This window comes from Enhydra lutris, unplaced genomic scaffold (genome assembly GCF_002288905.1).
Source record: "Enhydra lutris kenyoni isolate GAN:26980312 unplaced genomic scaffold, ASM228890v2 scaffoldscaffold42, whole genome shotgun sequence".
Classification (NCBI taxonomy): domain Eukaryota; kingdom Metazoa; phylum Chordata; class Mammalia; order Carnivora; family Mustelidae; genus Enhydra; species Enhydra lutris.
In genome coordinates, this window is record NW_019154126.1 from 3,396,219 (window position 1) to 3,421,375 (window position 25,157).

At 37.2% G+C, this 25,157-nt stretch overlaps 1 protein-coding gene across 1 annotated transcript in view; it reads left to right on the plus strand.

Annotated features, from left to right (window-relative positions):
* The window catches only part of LOC111155601 (DnaJ heat shock protein family (Hsp40) member C1), a 224,017-nt gene that overhangs the window by 179,553 nt on the left and 19,307 nt on the right, over positions 1–25,157 (plus strand). Inside the window, exon 9 of the mRNA XM_022515864.1 lies at positions 9,263–9,382. Coding sequence (XP_022371572.1) covers positions 9,263–9,382 — 120 coding nt within the window. The remainder of the gene's footprint in view (positions 1–9,262; positions 9,383–25,157) is intronic.

Genomic DNA, 25,157 nt, shown 5'->3' on the forward strand with positions numbered 1-25,157 from the left:
GGTTTTTCTCAATACATCTTTAAAGATTTTTAAATTGTTTCATATCTGGTCAAGTTGAGATTTTTAAGAATCTTATTTTTAATTTGTAATAAAGGTTTACAATTTGATTTTAAAAAGTCAACAAATGGCAAGCACCAGTTAATAAAGGTCTTAGATAATTAAAAAGAAAGAAACGAAAGAAAGAAAGAAAGAAAGAAAGAAAGAAAAAGAAAAACTTGAACCTCAGACTTGAAGTCTTAAAAATCCTAGAAGAGGGGCACCTGGGTGGCTCAGTGGGTTAAGCCACTGCCTTCAGCTCAGGTCATGATCTCAGGGTCCTGGGATCGAGCCCCGCATCGGGCTCTCTGCTCAGCGGGGAGCCTGCTCCCCCCCCCACTGCTCCCGCTTGCCTCTCTGCCTACTTATGATTTCTCTCTCTGTCAAATAAATAAATAAAATCTTTAAAAAAAAAAATCCTAGAAGAAAAAAAATACAGTAATCTTCTTGACAAAGGTCCTGGCAATGACTCTCTGGATCTGACACCAAAAGGAAAGGCAACAAAAGCAAAAATAAGAAGAACTACATCAAACTAAGAGCTTTCTGGACAGCAAAGGAAACCATCAACAAAATGAAAATGCAGTGCACTGACTGGGAGAAGATATTTGCAAATTCTATATCTAATAAGGGGTTACTATCCAAAACATTAAAAAACTCAGTACAACTCAATAGCAGAAAAACAGTCTGATTAAAAAATGGACAGAGGACCTAAATAGATATTTTTCCAAAGAAGACATACAGATGGCCAACAGATACGTGAAAAGATGCCCAAGATCACTAATCATCAGGGAAATGCAAGTCAGAACCACAAAGAGATATCACCTCACACTTGTTAGAATGGCTAGTATCAAAAGGACAAGAAAAAAAAAAGTGTTGGGAAGGATGTGGAAGAAAAGGAACCTTTGTGCACACTGTTGGTGGGAAGGTAAATTGGTGCAGGCACTATGAAAAACAGTATGGAGATTCCTCAAGAAATTAAAAATAGAACTACCATATGATCCAGCAATTCCATATCTGGGTACTTATCTGAAGGAAACTGAAAATACTAACTCAAAAAGCTATATGCACCTCAATGTTTCCTGCAGCATTATTTACAGTAGCCAAGATATAGAAACAATCTTTAAGTGTTCATTGATAGATGAAAGGGAAAAATAATGTGCTGTGTATATGTATTATGTATATAAATGTACATAAAATATACATATATATATTTGTGTGCATGCATGTGTGTGTGTGTATACACACAATTATTCAACCATAAAAAAAGAAGAAATTCTTGCCATTTGTGACAACATGGATGGACCTTGAGAGCATTATGCTAAGTGAAGTAAGTCAGAGTAAGGCAAATACCATATGATATCATTTATATTGGAATCCAAAAACAAACGAACAAGAAACCATGCTCATAGATACAGAGAACAGATTGGTAGTTGCCAGAAGGGGAGGGGAGGGAGTAGGTGAAATGGATGAAGGAGTTCAAAAGGTACAAAATTCTAGTTACGAAATAAGTCATGGGATATAATCTACAGCATGACAACTGTAGTTAATACTGTATTGCATATTTGAAAGTTGCTGAGAGTAAATCTTAAAAGTTCTCATCAGATACCACCTCAAACCTGTCAGAATGGGTAAGATTAACAACACGAGAGTGAACAGGTGTTAGCGAGGATGTGGACAAAGGGGAGCCCTCTCGCACTGTTGGTGAGAATGGAAACTGGTTGCTGCCACTCTGGAAAACAGTGTGGAGATTCCTCAAAAAGTTAAAAATAGAGCTACCCTACGATCGGGCAATTATACTATTAGATATTTACCCAAAGGATACAAACATCCTAATTTGAATGGGTACATGCATGTCAGTGTTTATAGCAGCATTATCAACAATAGCCAAACTTTGGAGAGAACCCCAATGTCCGTAAGAAGATGTAATATGGGGATGTTTTGGTGGCTCAGTCGGTTGAGCATCTGCCTTCTGCTGGGTTCATGATCCCAAGGTCTTGGGATCGAGTCCTGCATTAGTCCTGCTTGCTCATCAGGGAGCCTGCTTCTCCCTCTGCCTACTGCTCCCCCTGCTTGTGCTCACTCTGACAAATAAATAAAATCTTTAAAAAAGAAAAAAAGCGAAAAAAAAAAAAGATGTGGTATATTGGGGCACCTGGGTGGCTCAGTTGGTTAAGCATCTGTCTTTGGCTCAGGTGGTGATTCCAAGGTCCTGGGATGGAGCCCTGAGTTGGGATGCTCAGCAGGGAGTCTGCTTCTCCCTCTCCCACTGTTTGTGCTCTCTCGCTCAGTCTCTCTTAAAATAAATAAAATCTTTTAAAAAATTTCTTTAGGGACGCCTGGGTGGCTCAGTTGGTTAAGCGGCTGCCTTCCGCTCAGGTCATGATCCCAGCATCCTGGGATCGAGTCCCACATTAGGCTCCTTGCTCAGCAGGGAGCCTGCTTCTCCCTCTGCCTGCCACTCTGTCTGCCTGTGCTCACTCTCTCTGACAAATAAATAAAATCTTAAAAAAATAAATAAAAAATTTCTTTAAAAATGGTGTGTGTGTGTGTGTACATATACACACACAATGGCATTTTACTCAGCCATCAAAAAGAATGAAATCTTAACCATTTGCAAGGAAGTGCATGGAGCTAGCGTATATTATGCTAAGTGAAATAAGTCAGAGAAAGACAAATATCAAATGATTTCACTTATACGTGGAATTTAAGAAGCAAAACAGATGACCATGTGGGAGGGGAAAAAAGGGAAACCAACCATAAGAGACTCTTAAGGATGGAGAACAAACTGAGGGGTGATGGAGGGAGGTGAGTGGGGGATGGGCTAAACGGGGGATGAGTATTAGAGCAGGCACTTGTTGTGACGAGCATTGGGTGTTGCATGTAAGTGATGAATCACTGAATTCTACTCCTGAAATCCGTGTTGCACAGTATGTTAACTAAACAGAATTTAAATAATTTTCTTAAAGTTCTCATCACAAGAAAACAAAATTCTATCACTATATATGGTGACATGTTAACTAGACTTATGTTATCATTTCTTAATACAGTTGACTCTTGAATAGCATGGGGGGTGGGGTATCAGTCCACCCCCACACCTTGTGCTCAGTTGAAAACCTTGTAACTTTTGACTCCCCCAAAATTACTATTAGCCTATGATTGCCCAGAAGCCTGATAATATAGTAAGTCAATTAACACATATTTTAGGGGTGCCTGAGTGGCTCAGTAAGTTGGGTGTCCACCTTCAACTCAGGTCGTGGTTCTAGGGTCCTGGGATCGAGCCCCACGTTGGGCTCTTTGCTCAGCAGGGAGCCTGCTTCTCCCTCTCCCTTTGCCTGCCACTTCCCGTGCTTATGCTCTTTCTCGCGGTCAATAAATAAATTTTAAAAGTTTTTTAAAAACATATTTTGTATGTATTATATATTCTTACAATAAAGTAAGCTGGAAAACAAATGTTACTAAAATCATTTACAGTGCTGTATTTACTTAAAAAAAAAAAAAAACCCTGTGTGTAGGTGGACCCATGCAGTTCAAACCCATGTTGTTCAAGCAAGGGTCAACTATATATACAAATATCAAATCATTGTGTTGTACATCTGAAACTATTGTAATGTTGTGTGTAATTATACCTCAATTAAAAAAAAAATCCCTCCAGGGACACCTGGGTGGCTCAGACACCTGACGTCTGCCTGTGGCTCAGGTCATGATCTCAGGATTGTGGGATCAAATCCCTACATCAGGGGTGCCTGGGTGGCTCAGTTGGTTAAGTGACTGCCTTCAGCTCAGGTCATGATCCTGGAGTCCCAGGATCAAGGCCTGAATGGGGCCCCTGCTCAGCAGGGAGTCTCCTTTTCCCTCTGATCCACACCCCTCTCATGCTCTCTCTCTCTCAAGTAAATAAATAAAATCTTAAAAAAAAAAAAAAAAAATCCCCACATCGGACTCCCTGTTCAGTGGGGAATCTGCTTGAGTTTCTCTCCCTCCGATTCTCTCTTTCCCCCGCCTATGCCATGCTTGCGCTCACTCTCTAATAAATAAATCTTTAAAAAAAAAAAAAAAATCCCTCCAGTAGCTTTACGTGTCATGCAGAATAAAGGAGCCAGCATCCTTGCAGTGGCCTCGAAGTCCTTATGTGATTTTACCTTCTTACCTTTCTGGCCACATCTCCTCTCCCTGCCCCGCTTTGCTGAAGCCGCCCTAGTCATCCCATTATGGCTCAGACATCCTAGACATCTTCCACCTGAAGCCTATTACAATTTTCTCTTTCCTATCTCAGAGTAATCCTGCTGTATTGTATTTTACTGTGTATCAAATCACCACAACACTTAGTGGCATAAAATATTTTTTAAAAGACTGGATCAAACATACTTGTGTCTGTTTCTCCAGGGGGATTTATTTACTGTTGCTCCCCAGAGAGGAAGTAAAGAACTACATGCATTGTCTTGGCCAAAGTTTCTCAGCTATCTTTAGTAAAGAACCAGATTTAAAATATTTTTAGTTTTTTTGGGGGGGGCGGTTAAAGAGCATGCGAGTTGGGGGGAGGGGCAGAGGGAGGGGGAAAAAAATCTCAAGCAGACTCCCCGCTGAGCATGGAGCCCAATGTGGGGCTTGATCTCCCAACCCATGAGATCATGACCTAAGCCAAAATCAAGAGTCAGTCACCCAATCCACTGAGCCACCCAGGCACCCAGTTTAGAACATTTTCATTTCCATCTGTTGCTGACCAATCTGTAGTCCTATTGTGCCAAAGAAGAATGCAGCTCACACTTAATGTGACCCGCCATGGTAGTTTGACATTTTACTGGCTTATATTCTGTTTAAAAGAAGAGTTTTCTCTGATTGACTTACTTCACTCTGCATAATACCTCTAGTTCCACCCACATTGTTGCAAAAAAAAAAAAGAAAAAAGAAATTTCATTTCTTTTGATGGCTGCATAGTATTCCATTATAATTATCATATGATCTCCCTGATATGAGGAATTTGAGAGGCAGAGTGTGGGGGTTGGGGGATAGGGAAGGAAAAAATGAAACAAGATGGGATTGGGAGGGAGATAAACTATAAGAGACTCTTAATCTCACAAAACAAACTGAGGGTTGCAGGGGGTAGGGGAGTGTGGAGAGGGTGGTTGCGTTATGGACATTGGGGAGGGTATGTGATATGGTGAGTGCTGTGAAGTGTGTGAGCCTGACAATTCACAGACCTGTACCCCTGGAGCAAATAATACATTTTATGTTAATAAAAACAAAATAAAACAAAAAAAAAAAGAAGAAGAAGAAGAAGCGTTTTTGCTCACATACTTGGTTGTTGTGGCAGTTTTAATTTGCTGGCTCTAACCCTTACTTCAAGTTTATGGACTTACTTTGTCACAGGTGGGTAACAAACTGTTGGCAGATTGGCACCAGCCCACACCCACCCTTTAGGGTCACTGGTCCAAAGGTAGACCTCTCTTTTGGGGAAGATAGCTAACTCATAGATGAGGAGACGTTTCTGGGCACAACATGAAGTGATTGCTGCTGAAGGGTCACAACCTTGGAACAACAGTTTGGGGGAAGTTACAAGAAATTCTTTAAAGAAGAGTTTCTCCTCTTAAGAGTGAAAAGACATATGAAGTGATTTTTTTAAATTATTTTGTTTGGTTGTCTTTACATACGATTTATTCATATAAATATTCAAGGGTACTTAACTGCTCGGTTTTTAAATTGGAAAGGAAAACTGTAGAGGTGAACATCAAATATGCATCCTGAAACACAAAGTCAGTATAGAACATGGATTTGGAAGGTAGCAGATTATTAGATATACCATTCGCATTATTCGGTATCCATTATCAGATATATCTGATATATCTGATACTTTAAGTGGTGATGCTCTTTTGCAAGGATATTATTTCTTAAATAAATGTCCAAGAATTTGAGTTGAGCTGAATCTACTAAAAATTGTTGAATCCAAAATTGTAACTTTTGTAATTATATAAAATAATAATCATGAGTAGGTCATTTCAATAGAAATATTCATTAGGGAGTTTTAATATCTATCAGATAGAAATGGACCTTTTGTCTTTAAAGAAAATATAATAAATACATATAAAATTTCTCCTAAATTGGCCATAAGTTTTCAGTACCTAGTAAATTGCATGATGCTTAGTAATTAACATTTTATGGTCTACAGCTGTGAGGGGGAAGGTATGTATAGATTACTCAAAAAATAGAGTGTGCTTTCCCGTACAGCTTCCAACTCCTCTCCCCCAAGAATAGTAAGGATTTTCAAAGACATCAAATCTTTGAACATATGTGGTTTTATGATAAAAATCTATCCCAAAGGGATATTATTTGGGAATACAATTTAAATTTTCATATCAGCTCTTACTTTAGTAGATATATTTTGAGGTCATTACATAAAAATATTGAATAATTTGAAAACTTACGTATTTTTTATTCAGTATGGAGATTTATTCCCAGAGCGGGGCTTTTCTGATGCAAAATTGGAATGCTTGTGTAGTCACAACAGCTGTCCCCACACCATGTGGTGTCTTCCATTACTTTACTGTAGAGATGAATTTTTGGCCCAGTGTCTCAGTAATATTGGACACACATGGTTTTAAGTGGCAAAGCAGTATGCTTATGCATTCATTTGACTTTCACAGCTACAGTTGGCTCCAGATTAGAACAAGGAGAATACATTCACACCATGGCCACCCTCATGGCTGCTGTAGTAGCTGGATCACAGTAGGCTCTGTTGCTTCTAAAGACACAACTAACTATTGCTGAGGAATTACACATTCACCAAAGTGCCTTACAGCTGTAGGAGAGAGAATAATGAATTGCTAAAAGGATTCTTTCAAAGATTTCAGATTATGGGCCTAGTTATGATCGATCCAGTTTTTTTTAATATTAATAATGAAAAGCACAGCCATGAAATAACTATGAAACTAAAAGGAAAGATTGTCATAGCAATAGATGATTTTTTTAGAATGTCAGTCCAGATACTTAAAATGTTTCCTTCCCAGAAAAAAAGTGGCACTGTACTTTAAGATTCATTAACAAAGAATTAAAATCTGATTTTTAATGTCCATTATTCATGTCTGCAGCATATTTGGAAAGCCAGTGGATTAAAAATAGGAATTATTGTAAAGAATTAGTTTAATATGTGACACAATGGCTTACAGTATTGATATTTTAGACAACTTTTTGCTTAAAAAGTTTGTATGATTAATACAGAGGTAAGATGACTTGATTTAATGTGAATTTGCATTGTTACACTATATAGTTTGAATACTGTATCTCTGTGCAATGTCAACCTCATGATTCCTGGTATGACTTTTACCATAAACTTAAATTCTTATTAACTCTTCGGGCATTTCAGAAGTCAGTTGGTGTAATTATTAAAGTTTCAGCTTTTTTAGGAATAAAAATATTTCTTTGGAAATCCACTCATGTCCCGCTAATGTCCATATAATATTTTTCCCCTAAATAAAGTTAAAACAAACAAGCAAAAAGAAAAAAACCTTCAGTGTAAATTTTCAAATTATTGGATATGGAGCATTAGACTTCTGATATTCATTAAATATCAAAGAAATTCTGACCAGACCCTATGGAGACTACCTTTTTATAGAAGTGAATTTATGCATGTATGGTACCGGCTGTACTGATGAATATGTTTGAGGCTTTCAGCTTTTAGTGGATACAAAATAGAATGATTGATAAAATCCTCCCTACTATTGGCTATTATTTACTGACTCTTAAGTGGCAGGTTGTATTTATGCCAATTTATCTGCTTCAGGGAACATTCTTGATAGCAGAACAAAGTGAATAAAAGTAGTTTGCTTTGCAAATGAATGCAAATGGGAGAGCCTTTCGGAAAGCCCTTTAACAGGGGCAGTGCACTTTGATTATGAGTGAAGCTGCCATTTGGACATGGTGAAAAGAGCACGCTTGAACCATTGATTGGGGGAGACAGTAAAAAGTCAGGAAGGGCCCCGTTAAGCTTGCAGTGAGGCAGGCGGATGTCAGTGTGGTTAGAGCACAGTGGGAGAATGACAGGGAGGATTAGTGTCAGGGAGAAGCTTTGCTGTAGCTGTGGAGATAGTCCCTGGGGTCACTCACCTCTGACTGTTGTTCTGTGCTGATGGTTCTGTAATGCAAACAGCCTGATGTATGCCTGTTCATTATCGGAAATGGTGATTAGAAAAGGTATTTGTCTCAAAGGTTTCCTTCTTTCTTTTTTTCTTTTTTAATTAAAGAAAATAAGGTGGGCTTCCTCCATTTCTCTGCTGACTCCTGGAGTAGTATTGTTTAATACCAGAGTGGTTGCCGCCTCTGGTAGGGAGTAGTTTAGCGCTACAATCTAATGTAAAGTTATTGTAACATGGTTATTTGTTATTAAATAATGGGGGGGTATTGTTTTTGGGGGGTTTTTTTTGGTTTGCTCAGCTTTGGGTTTGACCAAGTAGTACTGAATAAAATGCAGAGAATATGCTTGCTCTTAGAATTTTTGCTTTTGCAAAAAAGATTTTATAATCTTGAAGGTATTTTTTTCATTCAGTTTAACAATTAGATCAATTTTTAGGGGCTATTTACCTTCTCAAAAATGAAGTGTTGCTTTGCATGGACTTGATGTTTTAAGTCTCGGTTGTAGGTACTTCTAATTTTCTGTTCTAAGTTTTCTAAAATGCTAACATTTGTTAAGTTAAACCTTTTGAAAATACACGATTTTTAGAGTTAAGTCTTACTACAGAATGAACAAAAAGCATCTCTTGTTTCAGTTCTGATTCTAAAGCAATACATTTACTTGTTTACATTTTCATTTTTACTTATAAGGTGTTTTATTTACTTTAAGTATAATTTCTCTTAAAACTTTGGAGACCTTTTATAGTAACCTTATAGGAGGCATCTGTGAGAGCAGGGTGACACATAAAGCATTTCATAGGCTTTGAGAGTGGTTCCTCACTTAATGCAAAACTGAACTCTCTTTTTTTTTTTTTTTTTTTTGGTCTTCAAAAGCCTGGTCTTACAATATTTCTGCTTTCTTATTTGGTATACATGGGAAAATTTAAAAGGCTGCTGGAGCTTTGCATTCTTATGTTAAATATGCAGCTCAAAGCTGTAGCTAAACTATTGGATACATGTTAATAGTATTGGTTTTGTAGAAAGCAAATTGCCCAGTTTGTTTCACAGGCTTATTAAATGTTACAGCGAACATTCTCTAAATTACTTTTTTCTGTAATTTTTGTAGGCACCTGAATGGACAGAAGAGGACCTCAGCCTGCTGACAAGAAGTATGGTTAAGTTCCCAGGAGGGACCCCAGGTCGATGGGAAAAGATTGCCCATGAATTGGGTCGATCGGTGACAGATGTGAGTTTACTCAGATTTGCATTGTATGGAGAGTGACAAACCAGAACAAGCCAACTATGTAGAAGACAGACATAGATGCATCCCACATTCTCTTTGGAGAAAGGCTACAATCCTTTTAGAACCTGGAAGTGAACCATTAATGAAATAAGCACGAAGCAGATGTCAGCCAGTCCCCTGGTCCACAATTAACAGCTGTGTGAGGAATTCTAGTGTTGAGAGACTTAAGCTACAGTAACCTAATCACAGAAAACAGCACTGGTTTTTGTGTTTAAAGTGACCCCTTTATCTGTGGAGAAAATAGTTATTAGACTAATCAGAATTAGAGAAGTTATATTTCAGCTGGATCTTTTTAACACTGAAGAACAGATTGCTATAGGTATTTAATCAGGTGGTTTGCATTAATTAAATCAGCAGGGTTCTTACATATATCTTTTTATTTCAAGAATGGTAACTACCATCCATTTTGACAAGTTGTTTAACCAAAAAAAGTAATATATGTGAACGAATATAATTTTATTATATATATCTGTGTGTGAATGAATATATATATGTTGAATATAATGAATATATATATAGATACACATATATATCTATAACTGGCTATATCTAACATTTAAAAGACTAAGTACCTGAAAAGTTTTTGATTTCACACTTTATTCAGGAAATTTAAGGCAGAGAACCTTATAAAAGCATCTACCACAGTATCTGACATGTGCTAAATAGTAAATGTTTACTTGAAATTCAAAGAAATCTTTATTTTTATCAATATGAGCCTTATTTTCATAATTGATAGTAAATATTCTTTACTAAATAAGTCAGTTATTTACTGAATTTACTTTAAGTAAATCCTGTACACCTAAAATATTTCAGGGATTACTGAAAGCAAAAGATTCAAATGACCTCTTCAATTCTGTTAGTATACCCTTGAGTCGTTTTTGATAATGAACAATTTTAAAACCCTACCAAATGACTAGCTCAACCACCCCGACAAAAACATCCAGCTTGTTACATAAATGCTATGTTATTTTTCATAATAAACTTCCATTTTAATTTATAAGCAAACTTACAAAATATTACTGTCAATTTTTTTTTATAGGAACTGCCTTGAGAATTTTAAATAATAGAGATGTTTTTATTATCAAATAGGTCTTTTAAAGATCACATTTAAAAGACTACTTTCTGAATTTTTATATGATTTTTGCATTATTTTGGCTTCAGAGTTGAAGTCTCATCATGTGAAAAAAAAGCTTTGTATCTTCTTCTTTTTTTTTTTTTTTTTTTGCTGTTTCATGAGGAGATCCATTATTTAGATGACTGGAGACAAACCATAAGGATACCTTTTCTTCTGCTAAGAATGTTACTGGGATGTGCGTTTTATAACCTTGTTTTTAGGTTGCTCATAAAAGATAAATTAATAATGCCTTATCCTTAAATATCTGACCAAATTAAGGATATTCCATGGTTATTGATGTTTTAAGTACTATTACCCTCTAACTATATTACTGTTACTATATGATTAACAAAAATTACTGAAATAATTTTTAGAAAGTCATAAAACGAACTGGTTTAAAGGGCCCTAAAACTTTTAGTTTTACTGGGAAAAAAATAGTTCATTTAGTGTCTCCTTTGAAGGCAGCACTGCTTTTTTTTTTTAATTCTTATTTTATGTATTTATTTGACAGAGAGATACACAGCGAGAGAGGGAACACAAGCAGTGGGAGTGGGAGAGGGAGAGGGAAAAGCAGGCCTCCCACTGAGCAGGGAGAGCAATGCGGGGTTCCATCCCAGGACTCTGGGATCATGATCTGAGCTGAAGGCAGACGATCAATGATCGAGCCATCCAGGCACCCCTGCCTTTAATTTTTTTTTTTTTAAGATTTTATTTATTTGTCAGAAAGAGAGAGAGAAAGCACACAAGCAAGCAGAGAGGCAGGCAGAGGTGGAGAGAGAGGCAGGCTCCCCACCGAGCAAGGAGTCCGATGCGGGACTCGATTCCAGGACTCCGGGATCGTGACCGGAGCCGAAGGCAGCGGCTTAACCCACTGAGCCACCCAGGAGTCCCATGCCTTTAACTTTTTAAATTAAGTTGTTAAAATCTGGTAAATTTTTATCTATATTTTTAAGAAGAGAGATGAAAGTTTCTATGCTAAGAATAGACATGGTGTAACCAACACAGCCTTGAGAATGGCTAGTTAGTATCAGAGATCTAGAAAACCTATATATTGTTCAGTGGTCTTAGTGCAGTCTTGGTGGAGGCAAAGATATCTTTTCAAATATTTGCAAATGCATCCCATATGTTTCAGTTGTTTTTCTTCTAGACTTAGCCAAAGGAAACTGAATCCATGTCTGCAATAGATGTATTTTCTTCTTACCATGGAAGTAGCAAACATGACTTTTTGGGATTTTTTTTTCTTCCAAATACTCGATTTTCATAGTAAGATACCTAAAATACCTTGAACCTAAACTTCTTTGGCACCAAGAAATGCCCTTATGACTTTTCTTCTATGTACAGCATGTACACTGTATTTTCATTCTATTGGCATCACATCCATAGCTGGACTACACATTTCATTTCAGTAACCCCACACACATGCGCAGGCGCACACAAATCACTCTCCTAAAGAGAGCAGGTGACTGTAGACTCAGATAACACACAATGAAGTATATCAAAGAAGCTGAAGTGGGTTCAGCTAATAAGTTCCTTTAGTAAAATGTTAAGTGAAAGTTGACCACACTTTAGATCACTTCTACTTCTTTTCGGCTTATGGCATTAATGAGATTTGTTTTCATTAAGTATTTAATTATGGCAAAAAAATTCAGTTTGCTGCCATCAGAACTTCCGCTTCCGGACCTAATCACCTGTACCAGTTCTCCCTGGTCTGCACATCTGCTTCGTGAACCGTTTTTTTGGTTTGCCAACTTTCTAACTTCAGGTTTAGTTCTCTTTCCTTCAAGAAACAATTGACCTTTTGGGGGGAGCAGCTAGAGTATGTCCCTTATTTGGGTTGACAGATTACAATGAAAAAACCCATTTTCCTCATTTTAAAAAGGAGTTTTCAGTGTATTAATGGTCGCAATCAAGTTGCTAAATTCTACTCTGGATAAAATACAAGCAATGTGATTGCCATTGTAAAAAATTCAAAGTACATTTTAACTCAGATATATCAAAACTACAAGACCTATTTTATTATAGAGTAAGTATTTTAAATGTTAATATATGCCTTCCAGCAAATAATTTTGGTAACCACAAAGGACACTAAAATTGTAAAAACAACAAAGGAAACAAAAACTGGCATGGAAAACCAACTTTAATGTGATTATTAACTGCAGGTTTTCTAAATTAAGATCAGGGAGCCTCAGATTTCTTGCTTGTGAAGTAATATCATTCTCTCGCCTAAAAGGATGTAAACTGATGCTGCTTCTCTCCTGGTCACTAATCTCTCGCATTCTGGTTGTGATAACTGACTGATTGGAGATTTTCTGCCTGCTTGGAAAAGGCCCAGCTAGACAGCAAAACAAAAGACAGGTGAATAGATTTAAAAAGACTTATAATTAGCTTAGTGCCACAGTGAGAGGTAAAAGTTGTATAGTTAGATCCCCATGTGCCAGTGAAAAAGAGGGAAAATCATAAAATTCCCAATTGTATTTTATATAACTACAGCTAGAGAGGAGAAACTCTGGGGGAATGTATATATTATGGTAGTTGTTCCAAAAATATGTAAATGGAGATTTTATTCAATAGCAAATAAGCTTTATGCTTTATCAGTGAATTAAACATACAGTAATTATTTTGGCGAATATATTACTGCTATTACTTTTAGAGTTAGACTAGACCTACATGAGTTGTAAAGATAACAAGGACTGTCTCACTGTTCTCTCAATCAGGCTTCCTGCTACAGCACTTCTCTTGGTCTGAGCCTGACGTCATATCTGGTCCTTCCTCTCCTCCTTCACTTCCTCAACCTCAAGGCCTTTAAGGATATTTAAATTTTAGAAAGGAATAGGTCCTTTATCCCATTCTTCTTGCTAGATGAGTCACTGGCTAATCTAATAACCAATTTTCAAAGTAATATTAATAAATGATTTAAAAAATGTGTTACCAAAATCTGTTTCTCTCTCCCTCCTTCTCTCTCTCCCCTATATTTTAATAGGAGTCTTTAGGTTCTTATCCCAAGTATACGAATGATCAGAGTGAGAATTTCAGGCAACTTGATTGCCTCTTTAAAGGAAAGCTGAGGCAGTATTAGCACCGTTTGGTATCCATCAGAGAAAAATTACATAATTAATTACTTAATCTGTCTATTGACTTTGTTAGAATTTTGCTATGATCTGACTTCTGGGGCAAAGGTTTATAGATCTGAATTCCATGTCATCATTTCTGTCTCCACATTGCACAATATGACACATATAACAGGATGATTAACCAAATATTCACTATGTGAGAATAATATTGCAAAAATCAGGAGATCAAACCAACATTTTTAACTATTTTAAGTGATAATATTGATTATTCCATCATTCATTTTCATTGTATTTTATATTTTTCAAACCATTTAAATACACATTATTTTGCTTGATCTTCACAACAGCATGGTGAGACAGGTAGCCATTTTACAGTTAAGTACACTGTTGCTGAGATGTTTATTCAGGGTGACACAACTACTAGCAGAGTTGGGATAATACTAGTTATTTTGGTTCCTCATCTACTATGTTCCTATCACTATTTAATGCTGTTTTACTGCTGTGTGTATGAAAGACACTTTAAATGTGTCTAGAGACGTTTTGTCGTTAGGCCTTTCTTGGTAAAACTATGTTCATAGAAAAAAGAAACTTAAAAATACACTCAAGTAAAAAATTTTTTTCTCATCAGCCATAATAAAAAACTATTTCTATAAACATTTTGTCACATAGACAAAATGTGGACTAGACTTTAGTCTTCCTCTATAGGCATAAGTATACATAATTTTCACAGTATTAATCAGTGTCCTGTCCTTTCCACTTCACTATGAAACAGGAGCTACTCTTCATGACAGTGAGAGCCACTTCATTTTTCTAAACACTTACAGAATATTTTATGTTGTCTTGATATAATTAAGGCATGTCCTAAGGATTGTCATTTCAATTGCTTCCCTTTTTTTGCTATTTTACTGGATTATCTTTTTCTTTTCTTCATCCATCTTTCCACTTATTTCTGTTTTCTTAGCTTGTATTCCTAGAAGTAGAACTGCTTGGTTCAAGAATATGGATGTTTTTAGAACTTTTGATGGCTCTAAAATTGGCCCCCAGAGAGGTTATAACAATATACAGTGCCATTAGTAGTATACAAGAGAGATCATTTCCTCATAATCTCACAAACACTGAATTTTATTTTTTGGTTTTCATCATTGCCTGTCAAATAAGTGAAAAGTGCTACAGCACTGATTTTTGCAACTTGCCTCCTTACATTTTGGTCTTATTTCAAATAAAGTTTGTGTTAATTCATTAGGATTTTAGGACAGACAGTCCTGTCACCTGCAAATACTTTGCCACTTTCTTTATATCTTTCCCTTTTTTTTTTTTTTCAGTTTATTTATTTTTAGTAATCTCTACCCCCAGCATGGGGCTCAAACTCACAACCCTGAGATCAAGAGTCACATGCTCTACCAACTGAGCCAGCCACATGCCCCTATATCTTATTACCTAGCTATTCCAGAGGAATAGTATATTATAGTAATAGTGATTAGTGCAGACTTTTTTGTGCAACATTATAATAAGAAAACCTAATGTTTGGCCATTAATTTTAATATTAGTCATTGATAAGAGACATAGATTACTATGCTACAGAAATTTACTTCAGCTTTTCCAACTCTAATTCATTACAGTTGTGCTCAGGGATAGATATGAAATTTTAACAGTGGGGTGTTTTTTTAACATATATCAACATAATCGTACAATTTTTCTCATATGACCTAATGCAGATGAATATATTATCAAGGCCTCTTCTTTGTGTTTTCAAGACAAACTTCACTTGGTCATATAATACTATTCTTTAATAAACAGCTGGATTTATTTATTTCAAATTCTTGCATTTATATATAAGAATATTGTAGAATTTTTGGTGTTCTGTTAATAGGATATCTTTTGATAGGGTTATACCAGCCTTCTAGAATTGTTTTATTATACCAGCCTTCTAGCATCTATAGAGTCAAGACAATATTACATTCATAAAACAGAGGAAAAAGGAAAGGATGCTGTGAAAAAAGAATCTGAACAAAAATAAGTATCCAAATAAATGAAGTAGAATGGCTGAAAGTTATCAGGAAAACCTATGGAGCAAAATTTTGAAAAATGCTAAAATATTATAGAAAAGATAAGAAACACAGGGAATCAGTCCAAGAGGTCCAAATCTGATTAAAATTTCCAGTGAGAAAGAAAGAAAACAGGTGTAAGAACATTATTCAATAAATAATATAAATGAAGCTTTCCAGGGATCAATTTGTAAAAGCCTGAGACCAATTTGTAAGAACCTCCTAAAGTCAAGTAGGATACATGGAAATGATCCTGAAAAAATTTATGAACACTGAGACTACACAGATGATCTTTAAGCCTTCTAGGGAGAAGAGACATCCAAATAAGACCAATCAGAGTGACATCAGGTTGATTAGCAACACTAGGTTCAGGGAGACAAGGGACAAATGGCTTCACCACACTGAGGAGAAATGGTTCTGAATCTAGAACAACCAAGTGTGATGGTAAATACATAAGGCAAGGATGCACAGTCTTTCTTACAAAGTTCCTAGAGACTGTACTCTAGCAAAACAAACAAACAAAACTGAATCAAATTTAAAAAGAGAAAGACATGGAATCCAGTCTAATAAACAGAAATCCCAAGACCCCACAGTGATACAATAGGATGAAAGTACAATATATCCACGTTGAAGTAGGAGAATAAAGGATTGTGTGAGAGCAACCCTTGAAGAAAGGGAGATTTTATAGACTAGATAGTATGCCTGAAAACTTGAAAAAAATGTATATATATGAAAAAAAGGCAACTAGAAACTCTATAAACAATAGAAGAAAACCATACAAAAAAGGCATAGTCCAAATTTAAGTATGCTAGACAGTAGAATAATACAGCAAAATAATTTGACATTGAGAACATTCTCCTCTGAGGGCACAAGAAGTGTGTCCACAGCATAGCTTATTTCTACAGGAATAACATTTACCAGATCATAATTTGTAAGATCTTACAAAATGACTTTTCATATTTTAAACATTTTATGTATTTTACAGATGGCTTTCCAATTTTTTAAATCAACAAATTGTAGAAGACTATGGCAAGTTGCCCAGCAGCAGTTTATCCAAGTCCCCCTAAAGCTCTGCATGGCTAGGTTACTAATTTCTTTTCAGAGGAGCGTAATTGAAATAATGTGTGTTCATAGGAGCTCTTATTCCCTTTTCCCTTCCATTGAGCTGGAATACCAAATTTGCCCACAGCCAAGTTACAACCATGCAGGTAAAGTCAGTTGCCCTAAAGATGGTGGAGAAGAACACAGTGGAAAGAGCCTGACTGTATGGAGTAAAAGGAAAATTGTAGATAGCAACAAGTGCTATAAAGAAAAATAAAGCAGGGGCGCCTGGGTGGTTCAGTGGGTTAAGCCTCTGCCTTCTGGCTCAGGTCATGATCTCAGGGTCCTGGGATCGAGCCCCACATCGGGCTCTCTGCTCAGCGGGGAGCCTGCTTCCCCCTCTCTCTCTGCCTGCCTCTCTGCCTACTTGTGATCTCTCTGTCAAGTAAATAAATAAAACCTTTACAAAAAAAAAAAAAAAAAAAAAGAAAGAGTAAGAGGTTAGACACTGAAGGGAATTGCAATTAAAAATGGCGTTCTGAGGAGTCTCTCAAACAGATAATTCTCAAGCAGGGACACAAAGCAAGTGAAGAAGCAAGGCTGTCTGAGAAAGTGTTCCGCATAGAGGAAATAGCATTTACAAAAGCTCTGAGATAAGATCATGCTGGGGGTGTGCAGAGTCTAGCATAAAGGCCAATATGGCTGTCAAAGAGTGAGTGGGAGGGGATTATAAAAGATGAGGGCAAGAGGCAGTGGACAACCAGGCTATCTACAGCCTTGCTGGCCACAATAAAGAGTGTGGATTTTACTCTGAGTGAGATGGTTAAAACACTGGAAATGTTTGAGCAAAGGAGTGCAAGATCTAAACGGGTCATTCTGACTGCTCTGTGGAGAAGACATTGTGGTAGGAAAAGTATGCAAGCAGGAAGGCAGGCTAAGTAAGATGCTGTTTCAGTTGTTCCTGCAAAAGATGATGGTTGTTTGGACCAAGGGTTATTGAAAGAGTTTGGAAAAAGAGGTTGAACTCAGGATATACCAAAAGCATGTTATTTAATTATACATACACTGTAAACAATAATATCATAACTATGAACAGAAATTACTGACTCTGGACGTAGGGTATGTTGCTTTTCTTCTTAAGTCCTTGTTGTATACTGCTTTTTTTTTTTAAAGCTATTTTTTAAATAATATTTTTAAAGCTTTTTAAAAAGCTATTTTAATATATTAATTGTATATTAATATATATTACATATTAATTAATATGTAATATATAAGTATTATTAATAATAATATATAATATTATATATTATAAATAATTAATATAATAAATAAACATATAGGGGCACCTGGGTGGCTCAGTGGGTTAAAGCCTCTACCTTCAGCTCAGGTCATGATCCCAGGGTCCTGGGATTGAGCCCCGCATCGGGCTCTCTGCCTGCCTCTCTGCCTACTTGTGATCTGTGTCTGTCAAATAAATAAATAAAATCTTTAAAAAATAATAATAATAAATAAATAAACATTATTACCTTGATTTTTAAAACTACTTTTAAGAATCTAAGGAAAAAGAATATGTTGCCTTTAATATTTTCCCATATCAGTATATAATAGGTCTACCTCATTCTTTTTTTTAATTATAAAAGCTTTATTGATTTACGGAAATAGGAAAATCAATCCTAATATTTGTATGGGACTACAAAGGACACAGATAGCCAAAACAATCTTGAGAAAGAACAACAAAGCTGAAAGCGTCACACTTCCTGATTTCAAAATATAAGGCTACAGTAATCAAAACAGTGTGGTACTAGCATAAAGAAAACAAATGGACAACAGAACAGAAAACCCTGAAGTAAATACACACATACACAGTCAACTTCACCCTTCAACAAGGGTGCCAACTATACACAATAGGGAAAGGTTAGTCTTTTCAGCAATGATGTTAGGAAAACTGGATAGCCACATGCAGAAGAATGAACTGGACTTTTACACCATGCAAAGTCAACTCAAACTGGATTAAAGAGTTAAACATAAGCCCTGAAACTAAAACTCCTAGAATAGGGGGAAGCATCCTGACATTGGTCTTGCAATGATTTCACTGATAGGACACCAAAAGCACGAGCAATAAAAACAAAAATAAACAAGTGGAACTATATCAAACTTAAAAGTTCTGCACAAAAAACAAAACAGTCAACAGAATGAAAAGGTAATCTGTGGAGTGGGAGAAAATATTTGCAAACCTTCTATCTGATAAAAGATTAATCTCTAAAATATATAAGGTTCTCCTGTGACTCAAAAGTGAAAACATCTGGTAGAACAGACTCCAGGCCTGACAAGAGGCCACAGCAAAGCAGATCCACCCTCTCCCATCGCTTTTGGCAAAATCCCATCAAAGCGCTGCCACAAGCCTGACAGTGTGTAAGCAGCCCAGACGAGGGCCAGCACCACTCCAGAGTGAGTCCTGCCCCAGGAAGACGGGAGGAGAACCACATGCCAGTCTGACTGTGACCCCAGTGGGCTGGGGGCAGGCAGCTGGTCTGACTGTAGGCCCCACCCACCCACCACCAAAAGCTTCTCAGGGGACAACACAGTTTGGTGCTACTTTATCTCTGGTAAACTCCTGGTGTGACTGAACTCAAGCCCAAGGCAGCCCCCGACTGGCCCACTAACACCACAGGAACCAGACTCTGCCCACAACAGGCAGAGAGCCATTGCAGGTTGAACTGAAAGCAAACACAGCTCCACCACAATGATAGGACACGCCTGTGGCAACACACATAGAAGACACCCCTGAAGTGCCATGTTCTGGGGAATAGGGGACTTTGCACTGTGGGACCTCTTCTTTATCAGGCCTCTACTTTCAAGTGTGGGAGACATAGCTGACTTTCCTATCACAGAGAAACAGACACAGCAATAGACAGAATGAGGAGACAGAAGAATATGTCCCAAATGAAAGAGCGGTACAAAATCAGAACAAGAAACCTAAACAAAATGGAGATGAGTAATATGTCTGATAGCGAATTTAAAGTAATGCTCATAAAGATACTCACTAGAATTGAGAAAGGAGTGCAGAACTTCCATGAGATCCTCCACCAAGAGATAGCAGACTTAAGAAAGAACCAGTTAGAGCTACTGCATTCACTAAATGGAAATAAAAATAGACCACCTGGAATAAATAGCAAACGACAGGAAGCAGAAGAACAGATCAGCCACCTGGAGGACAGAGTCATGGAAAGTAATCAAGCTGAGCAGATGACAGGGGAAAAAAGTACAAAAAATGAGAATAGACCCAGGGAACTCAGCGACACTGTCAAGCACAACAGTCGCATTATAGAGATGCCAGAAGGAGAAGAGTGAGAAGAGGGGGCAGAAGATTTTCTGAAGAAATAAGAGCTAAAAACTTCCTGAATCTGGGGCAGGAAAGAGAAATCCCAATCCAGGAGACACAGAGAGTTCCCAACACCACCAACCCAAAGAGGTCTACACCAAGACATAAAGTAAATAAGATGGCAATAAGTAGTGATAAAGAGAGAAATTTAAAAGCAGCAAGAGAAAGGAAAGCAGTGACATACAAGGGGAACCCCATAATGCTATCAGTGGGTTTTTTCCAGCAGAAACTCTACAGCTCAGAAGGAAGCTGCATGATAAATTCCAATGGCTAAAAGGAAAAAATCTACAGCTAAGAATACTCTGTCCAGCAAGGTTTTCATTTAGAATAGAAGGAGAGATAGAGTTTCCCAGAAAAACAAAAGTTAAAAGCAAAACCAGCCATGTCCCTGTCACACATGATGCCATCAGCCTGTGGGTCCCATATTCACAGTCCTGCCGCCCTCCTGCCCGAGTCAGCGTGCACACCCTGCTATGTACTCAATGCCACTTTCACCTCAGATTGCTAAGGGCTCAAACTGACGCTCTTCCCCTCAAATTCCAGCCCCGGTGCTCAAGTTTGTGCACAAAAGTCAGCCTTATTATAACAGCTGAATGAAGCAACCCAAGCAGTGACACTAATTCTGTGGAATATATAATGGATAAATGGAGTATCCTAGGCTGAGAACATTGCCAACAAGCACACCAAAGAACAATACATATAGCATGATTCTGGTTAGTAAAAGAAACAAACCCAGGAAAAATAAAATAGGATGAAACCAGAGAGGGAGACAAACTGTAAGAGACTCTTAAGCATAGGAAACAAACTATGGGTTGTTGGAGGGGAGGTGGGTCAGGGGATGGGGTAGCTGGGTGATGGACATTAAGGGGGTCACTTGATGGAATGAGCACTGGATGTTCTATGCAACTGGTGCATCACTGAACTCTACCTCTGAAACTAATAATACAATATATGTTAATTAATTGAATTCAAATTAAAAAGGAACCCCCCCACACAAGAAAAAAGCCAAAACATCTACATTACTTGTAAAGGTAATCAGGAAGTTAATGAAAGGCTCTCTTTTTAAATGGTTAAGATGAACTCTATTATTATTTCTTATATTTTTCTCTCCAGAGGATCCATAGAAAAGTTTAAAGACATTGAAGAAATAATAAGAATGAACAGCACTGCTTTCTACCAGTTGGAAACATTTTCAGGTGGCTTATTTAATATTCAAATAACAGAATGCCCTTTGTACTTGAAAGGTACAGTAGTACTTAGTTATAATGGGTGTTCAATTCATATAGAGTTGGCCAAAATTAAATACTACTGAATGAAAATAATGAATTTTTTTTCAGGACTTCATTCCTTTAATTACTGAGTGTGTGTGTGTGTGTGTGTGTGTGTGTATAATATATATGTATATTGTATATATATGTATATGTATATATATTTTATATATAAATATATGTATATAATTGTGTATATATGTGTATATATAATTTTTATTATATAAAACAATGTATATATTTAATATATATGCATATAATATATGTATATAATATATTTTTATATATTATATAATTAATATAATTATATAATATATATATAATATATATATTATATCCCAGGACCCTGGGATATAATATATATATAATATATATATTATATCCCAGGACCCTGGGATTGGGATCGAGCCCCACATCGGGCTCTCTGCTCAGCGGGGAGCCTGCTTCCCCCTCTCTCTCTGCCTGCCTCTCTGCCTACTTGTGATCTCTCTGTCAAGTAAATAAATAAAACCTTTACAAAAAAAAAAAAAAAAAAAAGAAAGAGTAAGAGGTTAGACACTGAAGGGAATTGCAATTAAAAATGGCGTTCTGAGGAGTCTCTCAAACAGATAATTCTCAAGCAGGGACACAAAGCAAGTGAAGAAGCAAGGCTGTCTGAGAAAGTGTTCCGCATAGAGGAAATAGCATTTACAAAAGCTCTGAGATAAGATCATGCTGGGGGTGTGCAGAGTCTAGCATAAAGGCCAATATGGCTGTCAAAGAGTGAGTGGGAGGGGATTATAAAAGATGAGGGCAAGAGGCAGTGGACAACCAGGCTATCTACAGCCTTGCTGGCCACAATAAAGAGTGTGGATTTTACTCTGAGTGAGATGGTTAAAACACTGGAAATGTTTGAGCAAAGGAGTGCAAGATCTAAACGGGTCATTCTGACTGCTCTGTGGAGAAGACATTGTGGTAGGAAAAGTATGCAAGCAGGAAGGCAGGCTAAGTAAGATGCTGTTTCAGTTGTTCCTGCAAAAGATGATGGTTGTTTGGACCAAGGGTTATTGAAAGAGTTTGGAAAAAGAGGTTGAACTCAGGATATACCAAAAGCATGTTATTTAATTATACATACACTGTAAACAATAATATCATAACTATGAACAGAAATTACTGACTCTGGACGTAGGGTATGTTGCTTTTCTTCTTAAGTCCTTGTTGTATACTGCTTTTTTTTTTTAAAGCTATTTTTTAAATAATATTTTTAAAGCTTTTTAAAAAGCTATTTTAATATATTAATTGTATATTAATATATATTACATATTAATTAATATGTAATATATAAGTATTATTAATAATAATATATAATATTATATATTATAAATAATTAATATAATAAATAAACATATAGGGGCACCTGGGTGGCTCAGTGGGTTAAAGCCTCTACCTTCAGCTCAGGTCATGATCCCAGGGTCCTGGGATTGAGCCCCGCATCGGGCTCTCTGCCTGCCTCTCTGCCTACTTGTGATCTGTGTCTGTCAAATAAATAAATAAAATCTTTAAAAAATAATAATAATAAATAAATAAACATTATTACCTTGATTTTTAAAACTACTTTTAAGAATCTAAGGAAAAAGAATATGTTGCCTTTAATATTTTCCCATATCAGTATATAATAGGTCTACCTCATTCTTTTTTTTAATTATAAAAGCTTTATTGATTTACGGAAATAGGAAAATCAATCCTAATATTTGTATGGGACTACAAAGGACACAGATAGCCAAAACAATCTTGAGAAAGAACAACAAAGCTGAAAGCGTCACACTTCCTGATTTCAAAATATAAGGCTACAGTAATCAAAACAGTGTGGTACTAGCATAAAGAAAACAAATGGACAACAGAACAGAAAACCCTGAAGTAAATACACACATACACAGTCAACTTCACCCTTCAACAAGGGTGCCAACTATACACAATAGGGAAAGGTTAGTCTTTTCAGCAATGATGTTAGGAAAACTGGATAGCCACATGCAGAAGAATGAACTGGACTTTTACACCATGCAAAGTCAACTCAAACTGGATTAAAGAGTTAAACATAAGCCCTGAAACTAAAACTCCTAGAATAGGGGGAAGCATCCTGACATTGGTCTTGCAATGATTTCACTGATAGGACACCAAAAGCACGAGCAATAAAAACAAAAATAAACAAGTGGAACTATATCAAACTTAAAAGTTCTGCACAAAAAACAAAACAGTCAACAGAATGAAAAGGTAATCTGTGGAGTGGGAGAAAATATTTGCAAACCTTCTATCTGATAAAAGATTAATCTCTAAAATATATAAGGTTCTCCTGTGACTCAAAAGTGAAAACATCTGGTAGAACAGACTCCAGGCCTGACAAGAGGCCACAGCAAAGCAGATCCACCCTCTCCCATCGCTTTTGGCAAAATCCCATCAAAGCGCTGCCACAAGCCTGACAGTGTGTAAGCAGCCCAGACGAGGGCCAGCACCACTCCAGAGTGAGTCCTGCCCCAGGAAGACGGGAGGAGAACCACATGCCAGTCTGACTGTGACCCCAGTGGGCTGGGGGCAGGCAGCTGGTCTGACTGTAGGCCCCACCCACCCACCACCAAAAGCTTCTCAGGGGACAACACAGTTTGGTGCTACTTTATCTCTGGTAAACTCCTGGTGTGACTGAACTCAAGCCCAAGGCAGCCCCCGACTGGCCCACTAACACCACAGGAACCAGACTCTGCCCACAACAGGCAGAGAGCCATTGCAGGTTGAACTGAAAGCAAACACAGCTCCACCACAATGATAGGACACGCCTGTGGCAACACACATAGAAGACACCCCTGAAGTGCCATGTTCTGGGGAATAGGGGACTTTGCACTGTGGGACCTCTTCTTTATCAGGCCTCTACTTTCAAGTGTGGGAGACATAGCTGACTTTCCTATCACAGAGAAACAGACACAGCAATAGACAGAATGAGGAGACAGAAGAATATGTCCCAAATGAAAGAGCGGTACAAAATCAGAACAAGAAACCTAAACAAAATGGAGATGAGTAATATGTCTGATAGCGAATTTAAAGTAATGCTCATAAAGATACTCACTAGAATTGAGAAAGGAGTGCAGAACTTCCATGAGATCCTCCACCAAGAGATAGCAGACTTAAGAAAGAACCAGTTAGAGCTACTGCATTCACTAAATGGAAATAAAAATAGACCACCTGGAATAAATAGCAAACGACAGGAAGCAGAAGAACAGATCAGCCACCTGGAGGACAGAGTCATGGAAAGTAATCAAGCTGAGCAGATGACAGGGGAAAAAAGTACAAAAAATGAGAATAGACCCAGGGAACTCAGCGACACTGTCAAGCACAACAGTCGCATTATAGAGATGCCAGAAGGAGAAGAGTGAGAAGAGGGGGCAGAAGATTTTCTGAAGAAATAAGAGCTAAAAACTTCCTGAATCTGGGGCAGGAAAGAGAAATCCCAATCCAGGAGACACAGAGAGTTCCCAACACCACCAACCCAAAGAGGTCTACACCAAGACATAAAGTAAATAAGATGGCAATAAGTAGTGATAAAGAGAGAAATTTAAAAGCAGCAAGAGAAAGGAAAGCAGTGACATACAAGGGGAACCCCATAATGCTATCAGTGGGTTTTTTCCAGCAGAAACTCTACAGCTCAGAAGGAAGCTGCATGATAAATTCCAATGGCTAAAAGGAAAAAATCTACAGCTAAGAATACTCTGTCCAGCAAGGTTTTCATTTAGAATAGAAGGAGAGATAGAGTTTCCCAGAAAAACAAAAGT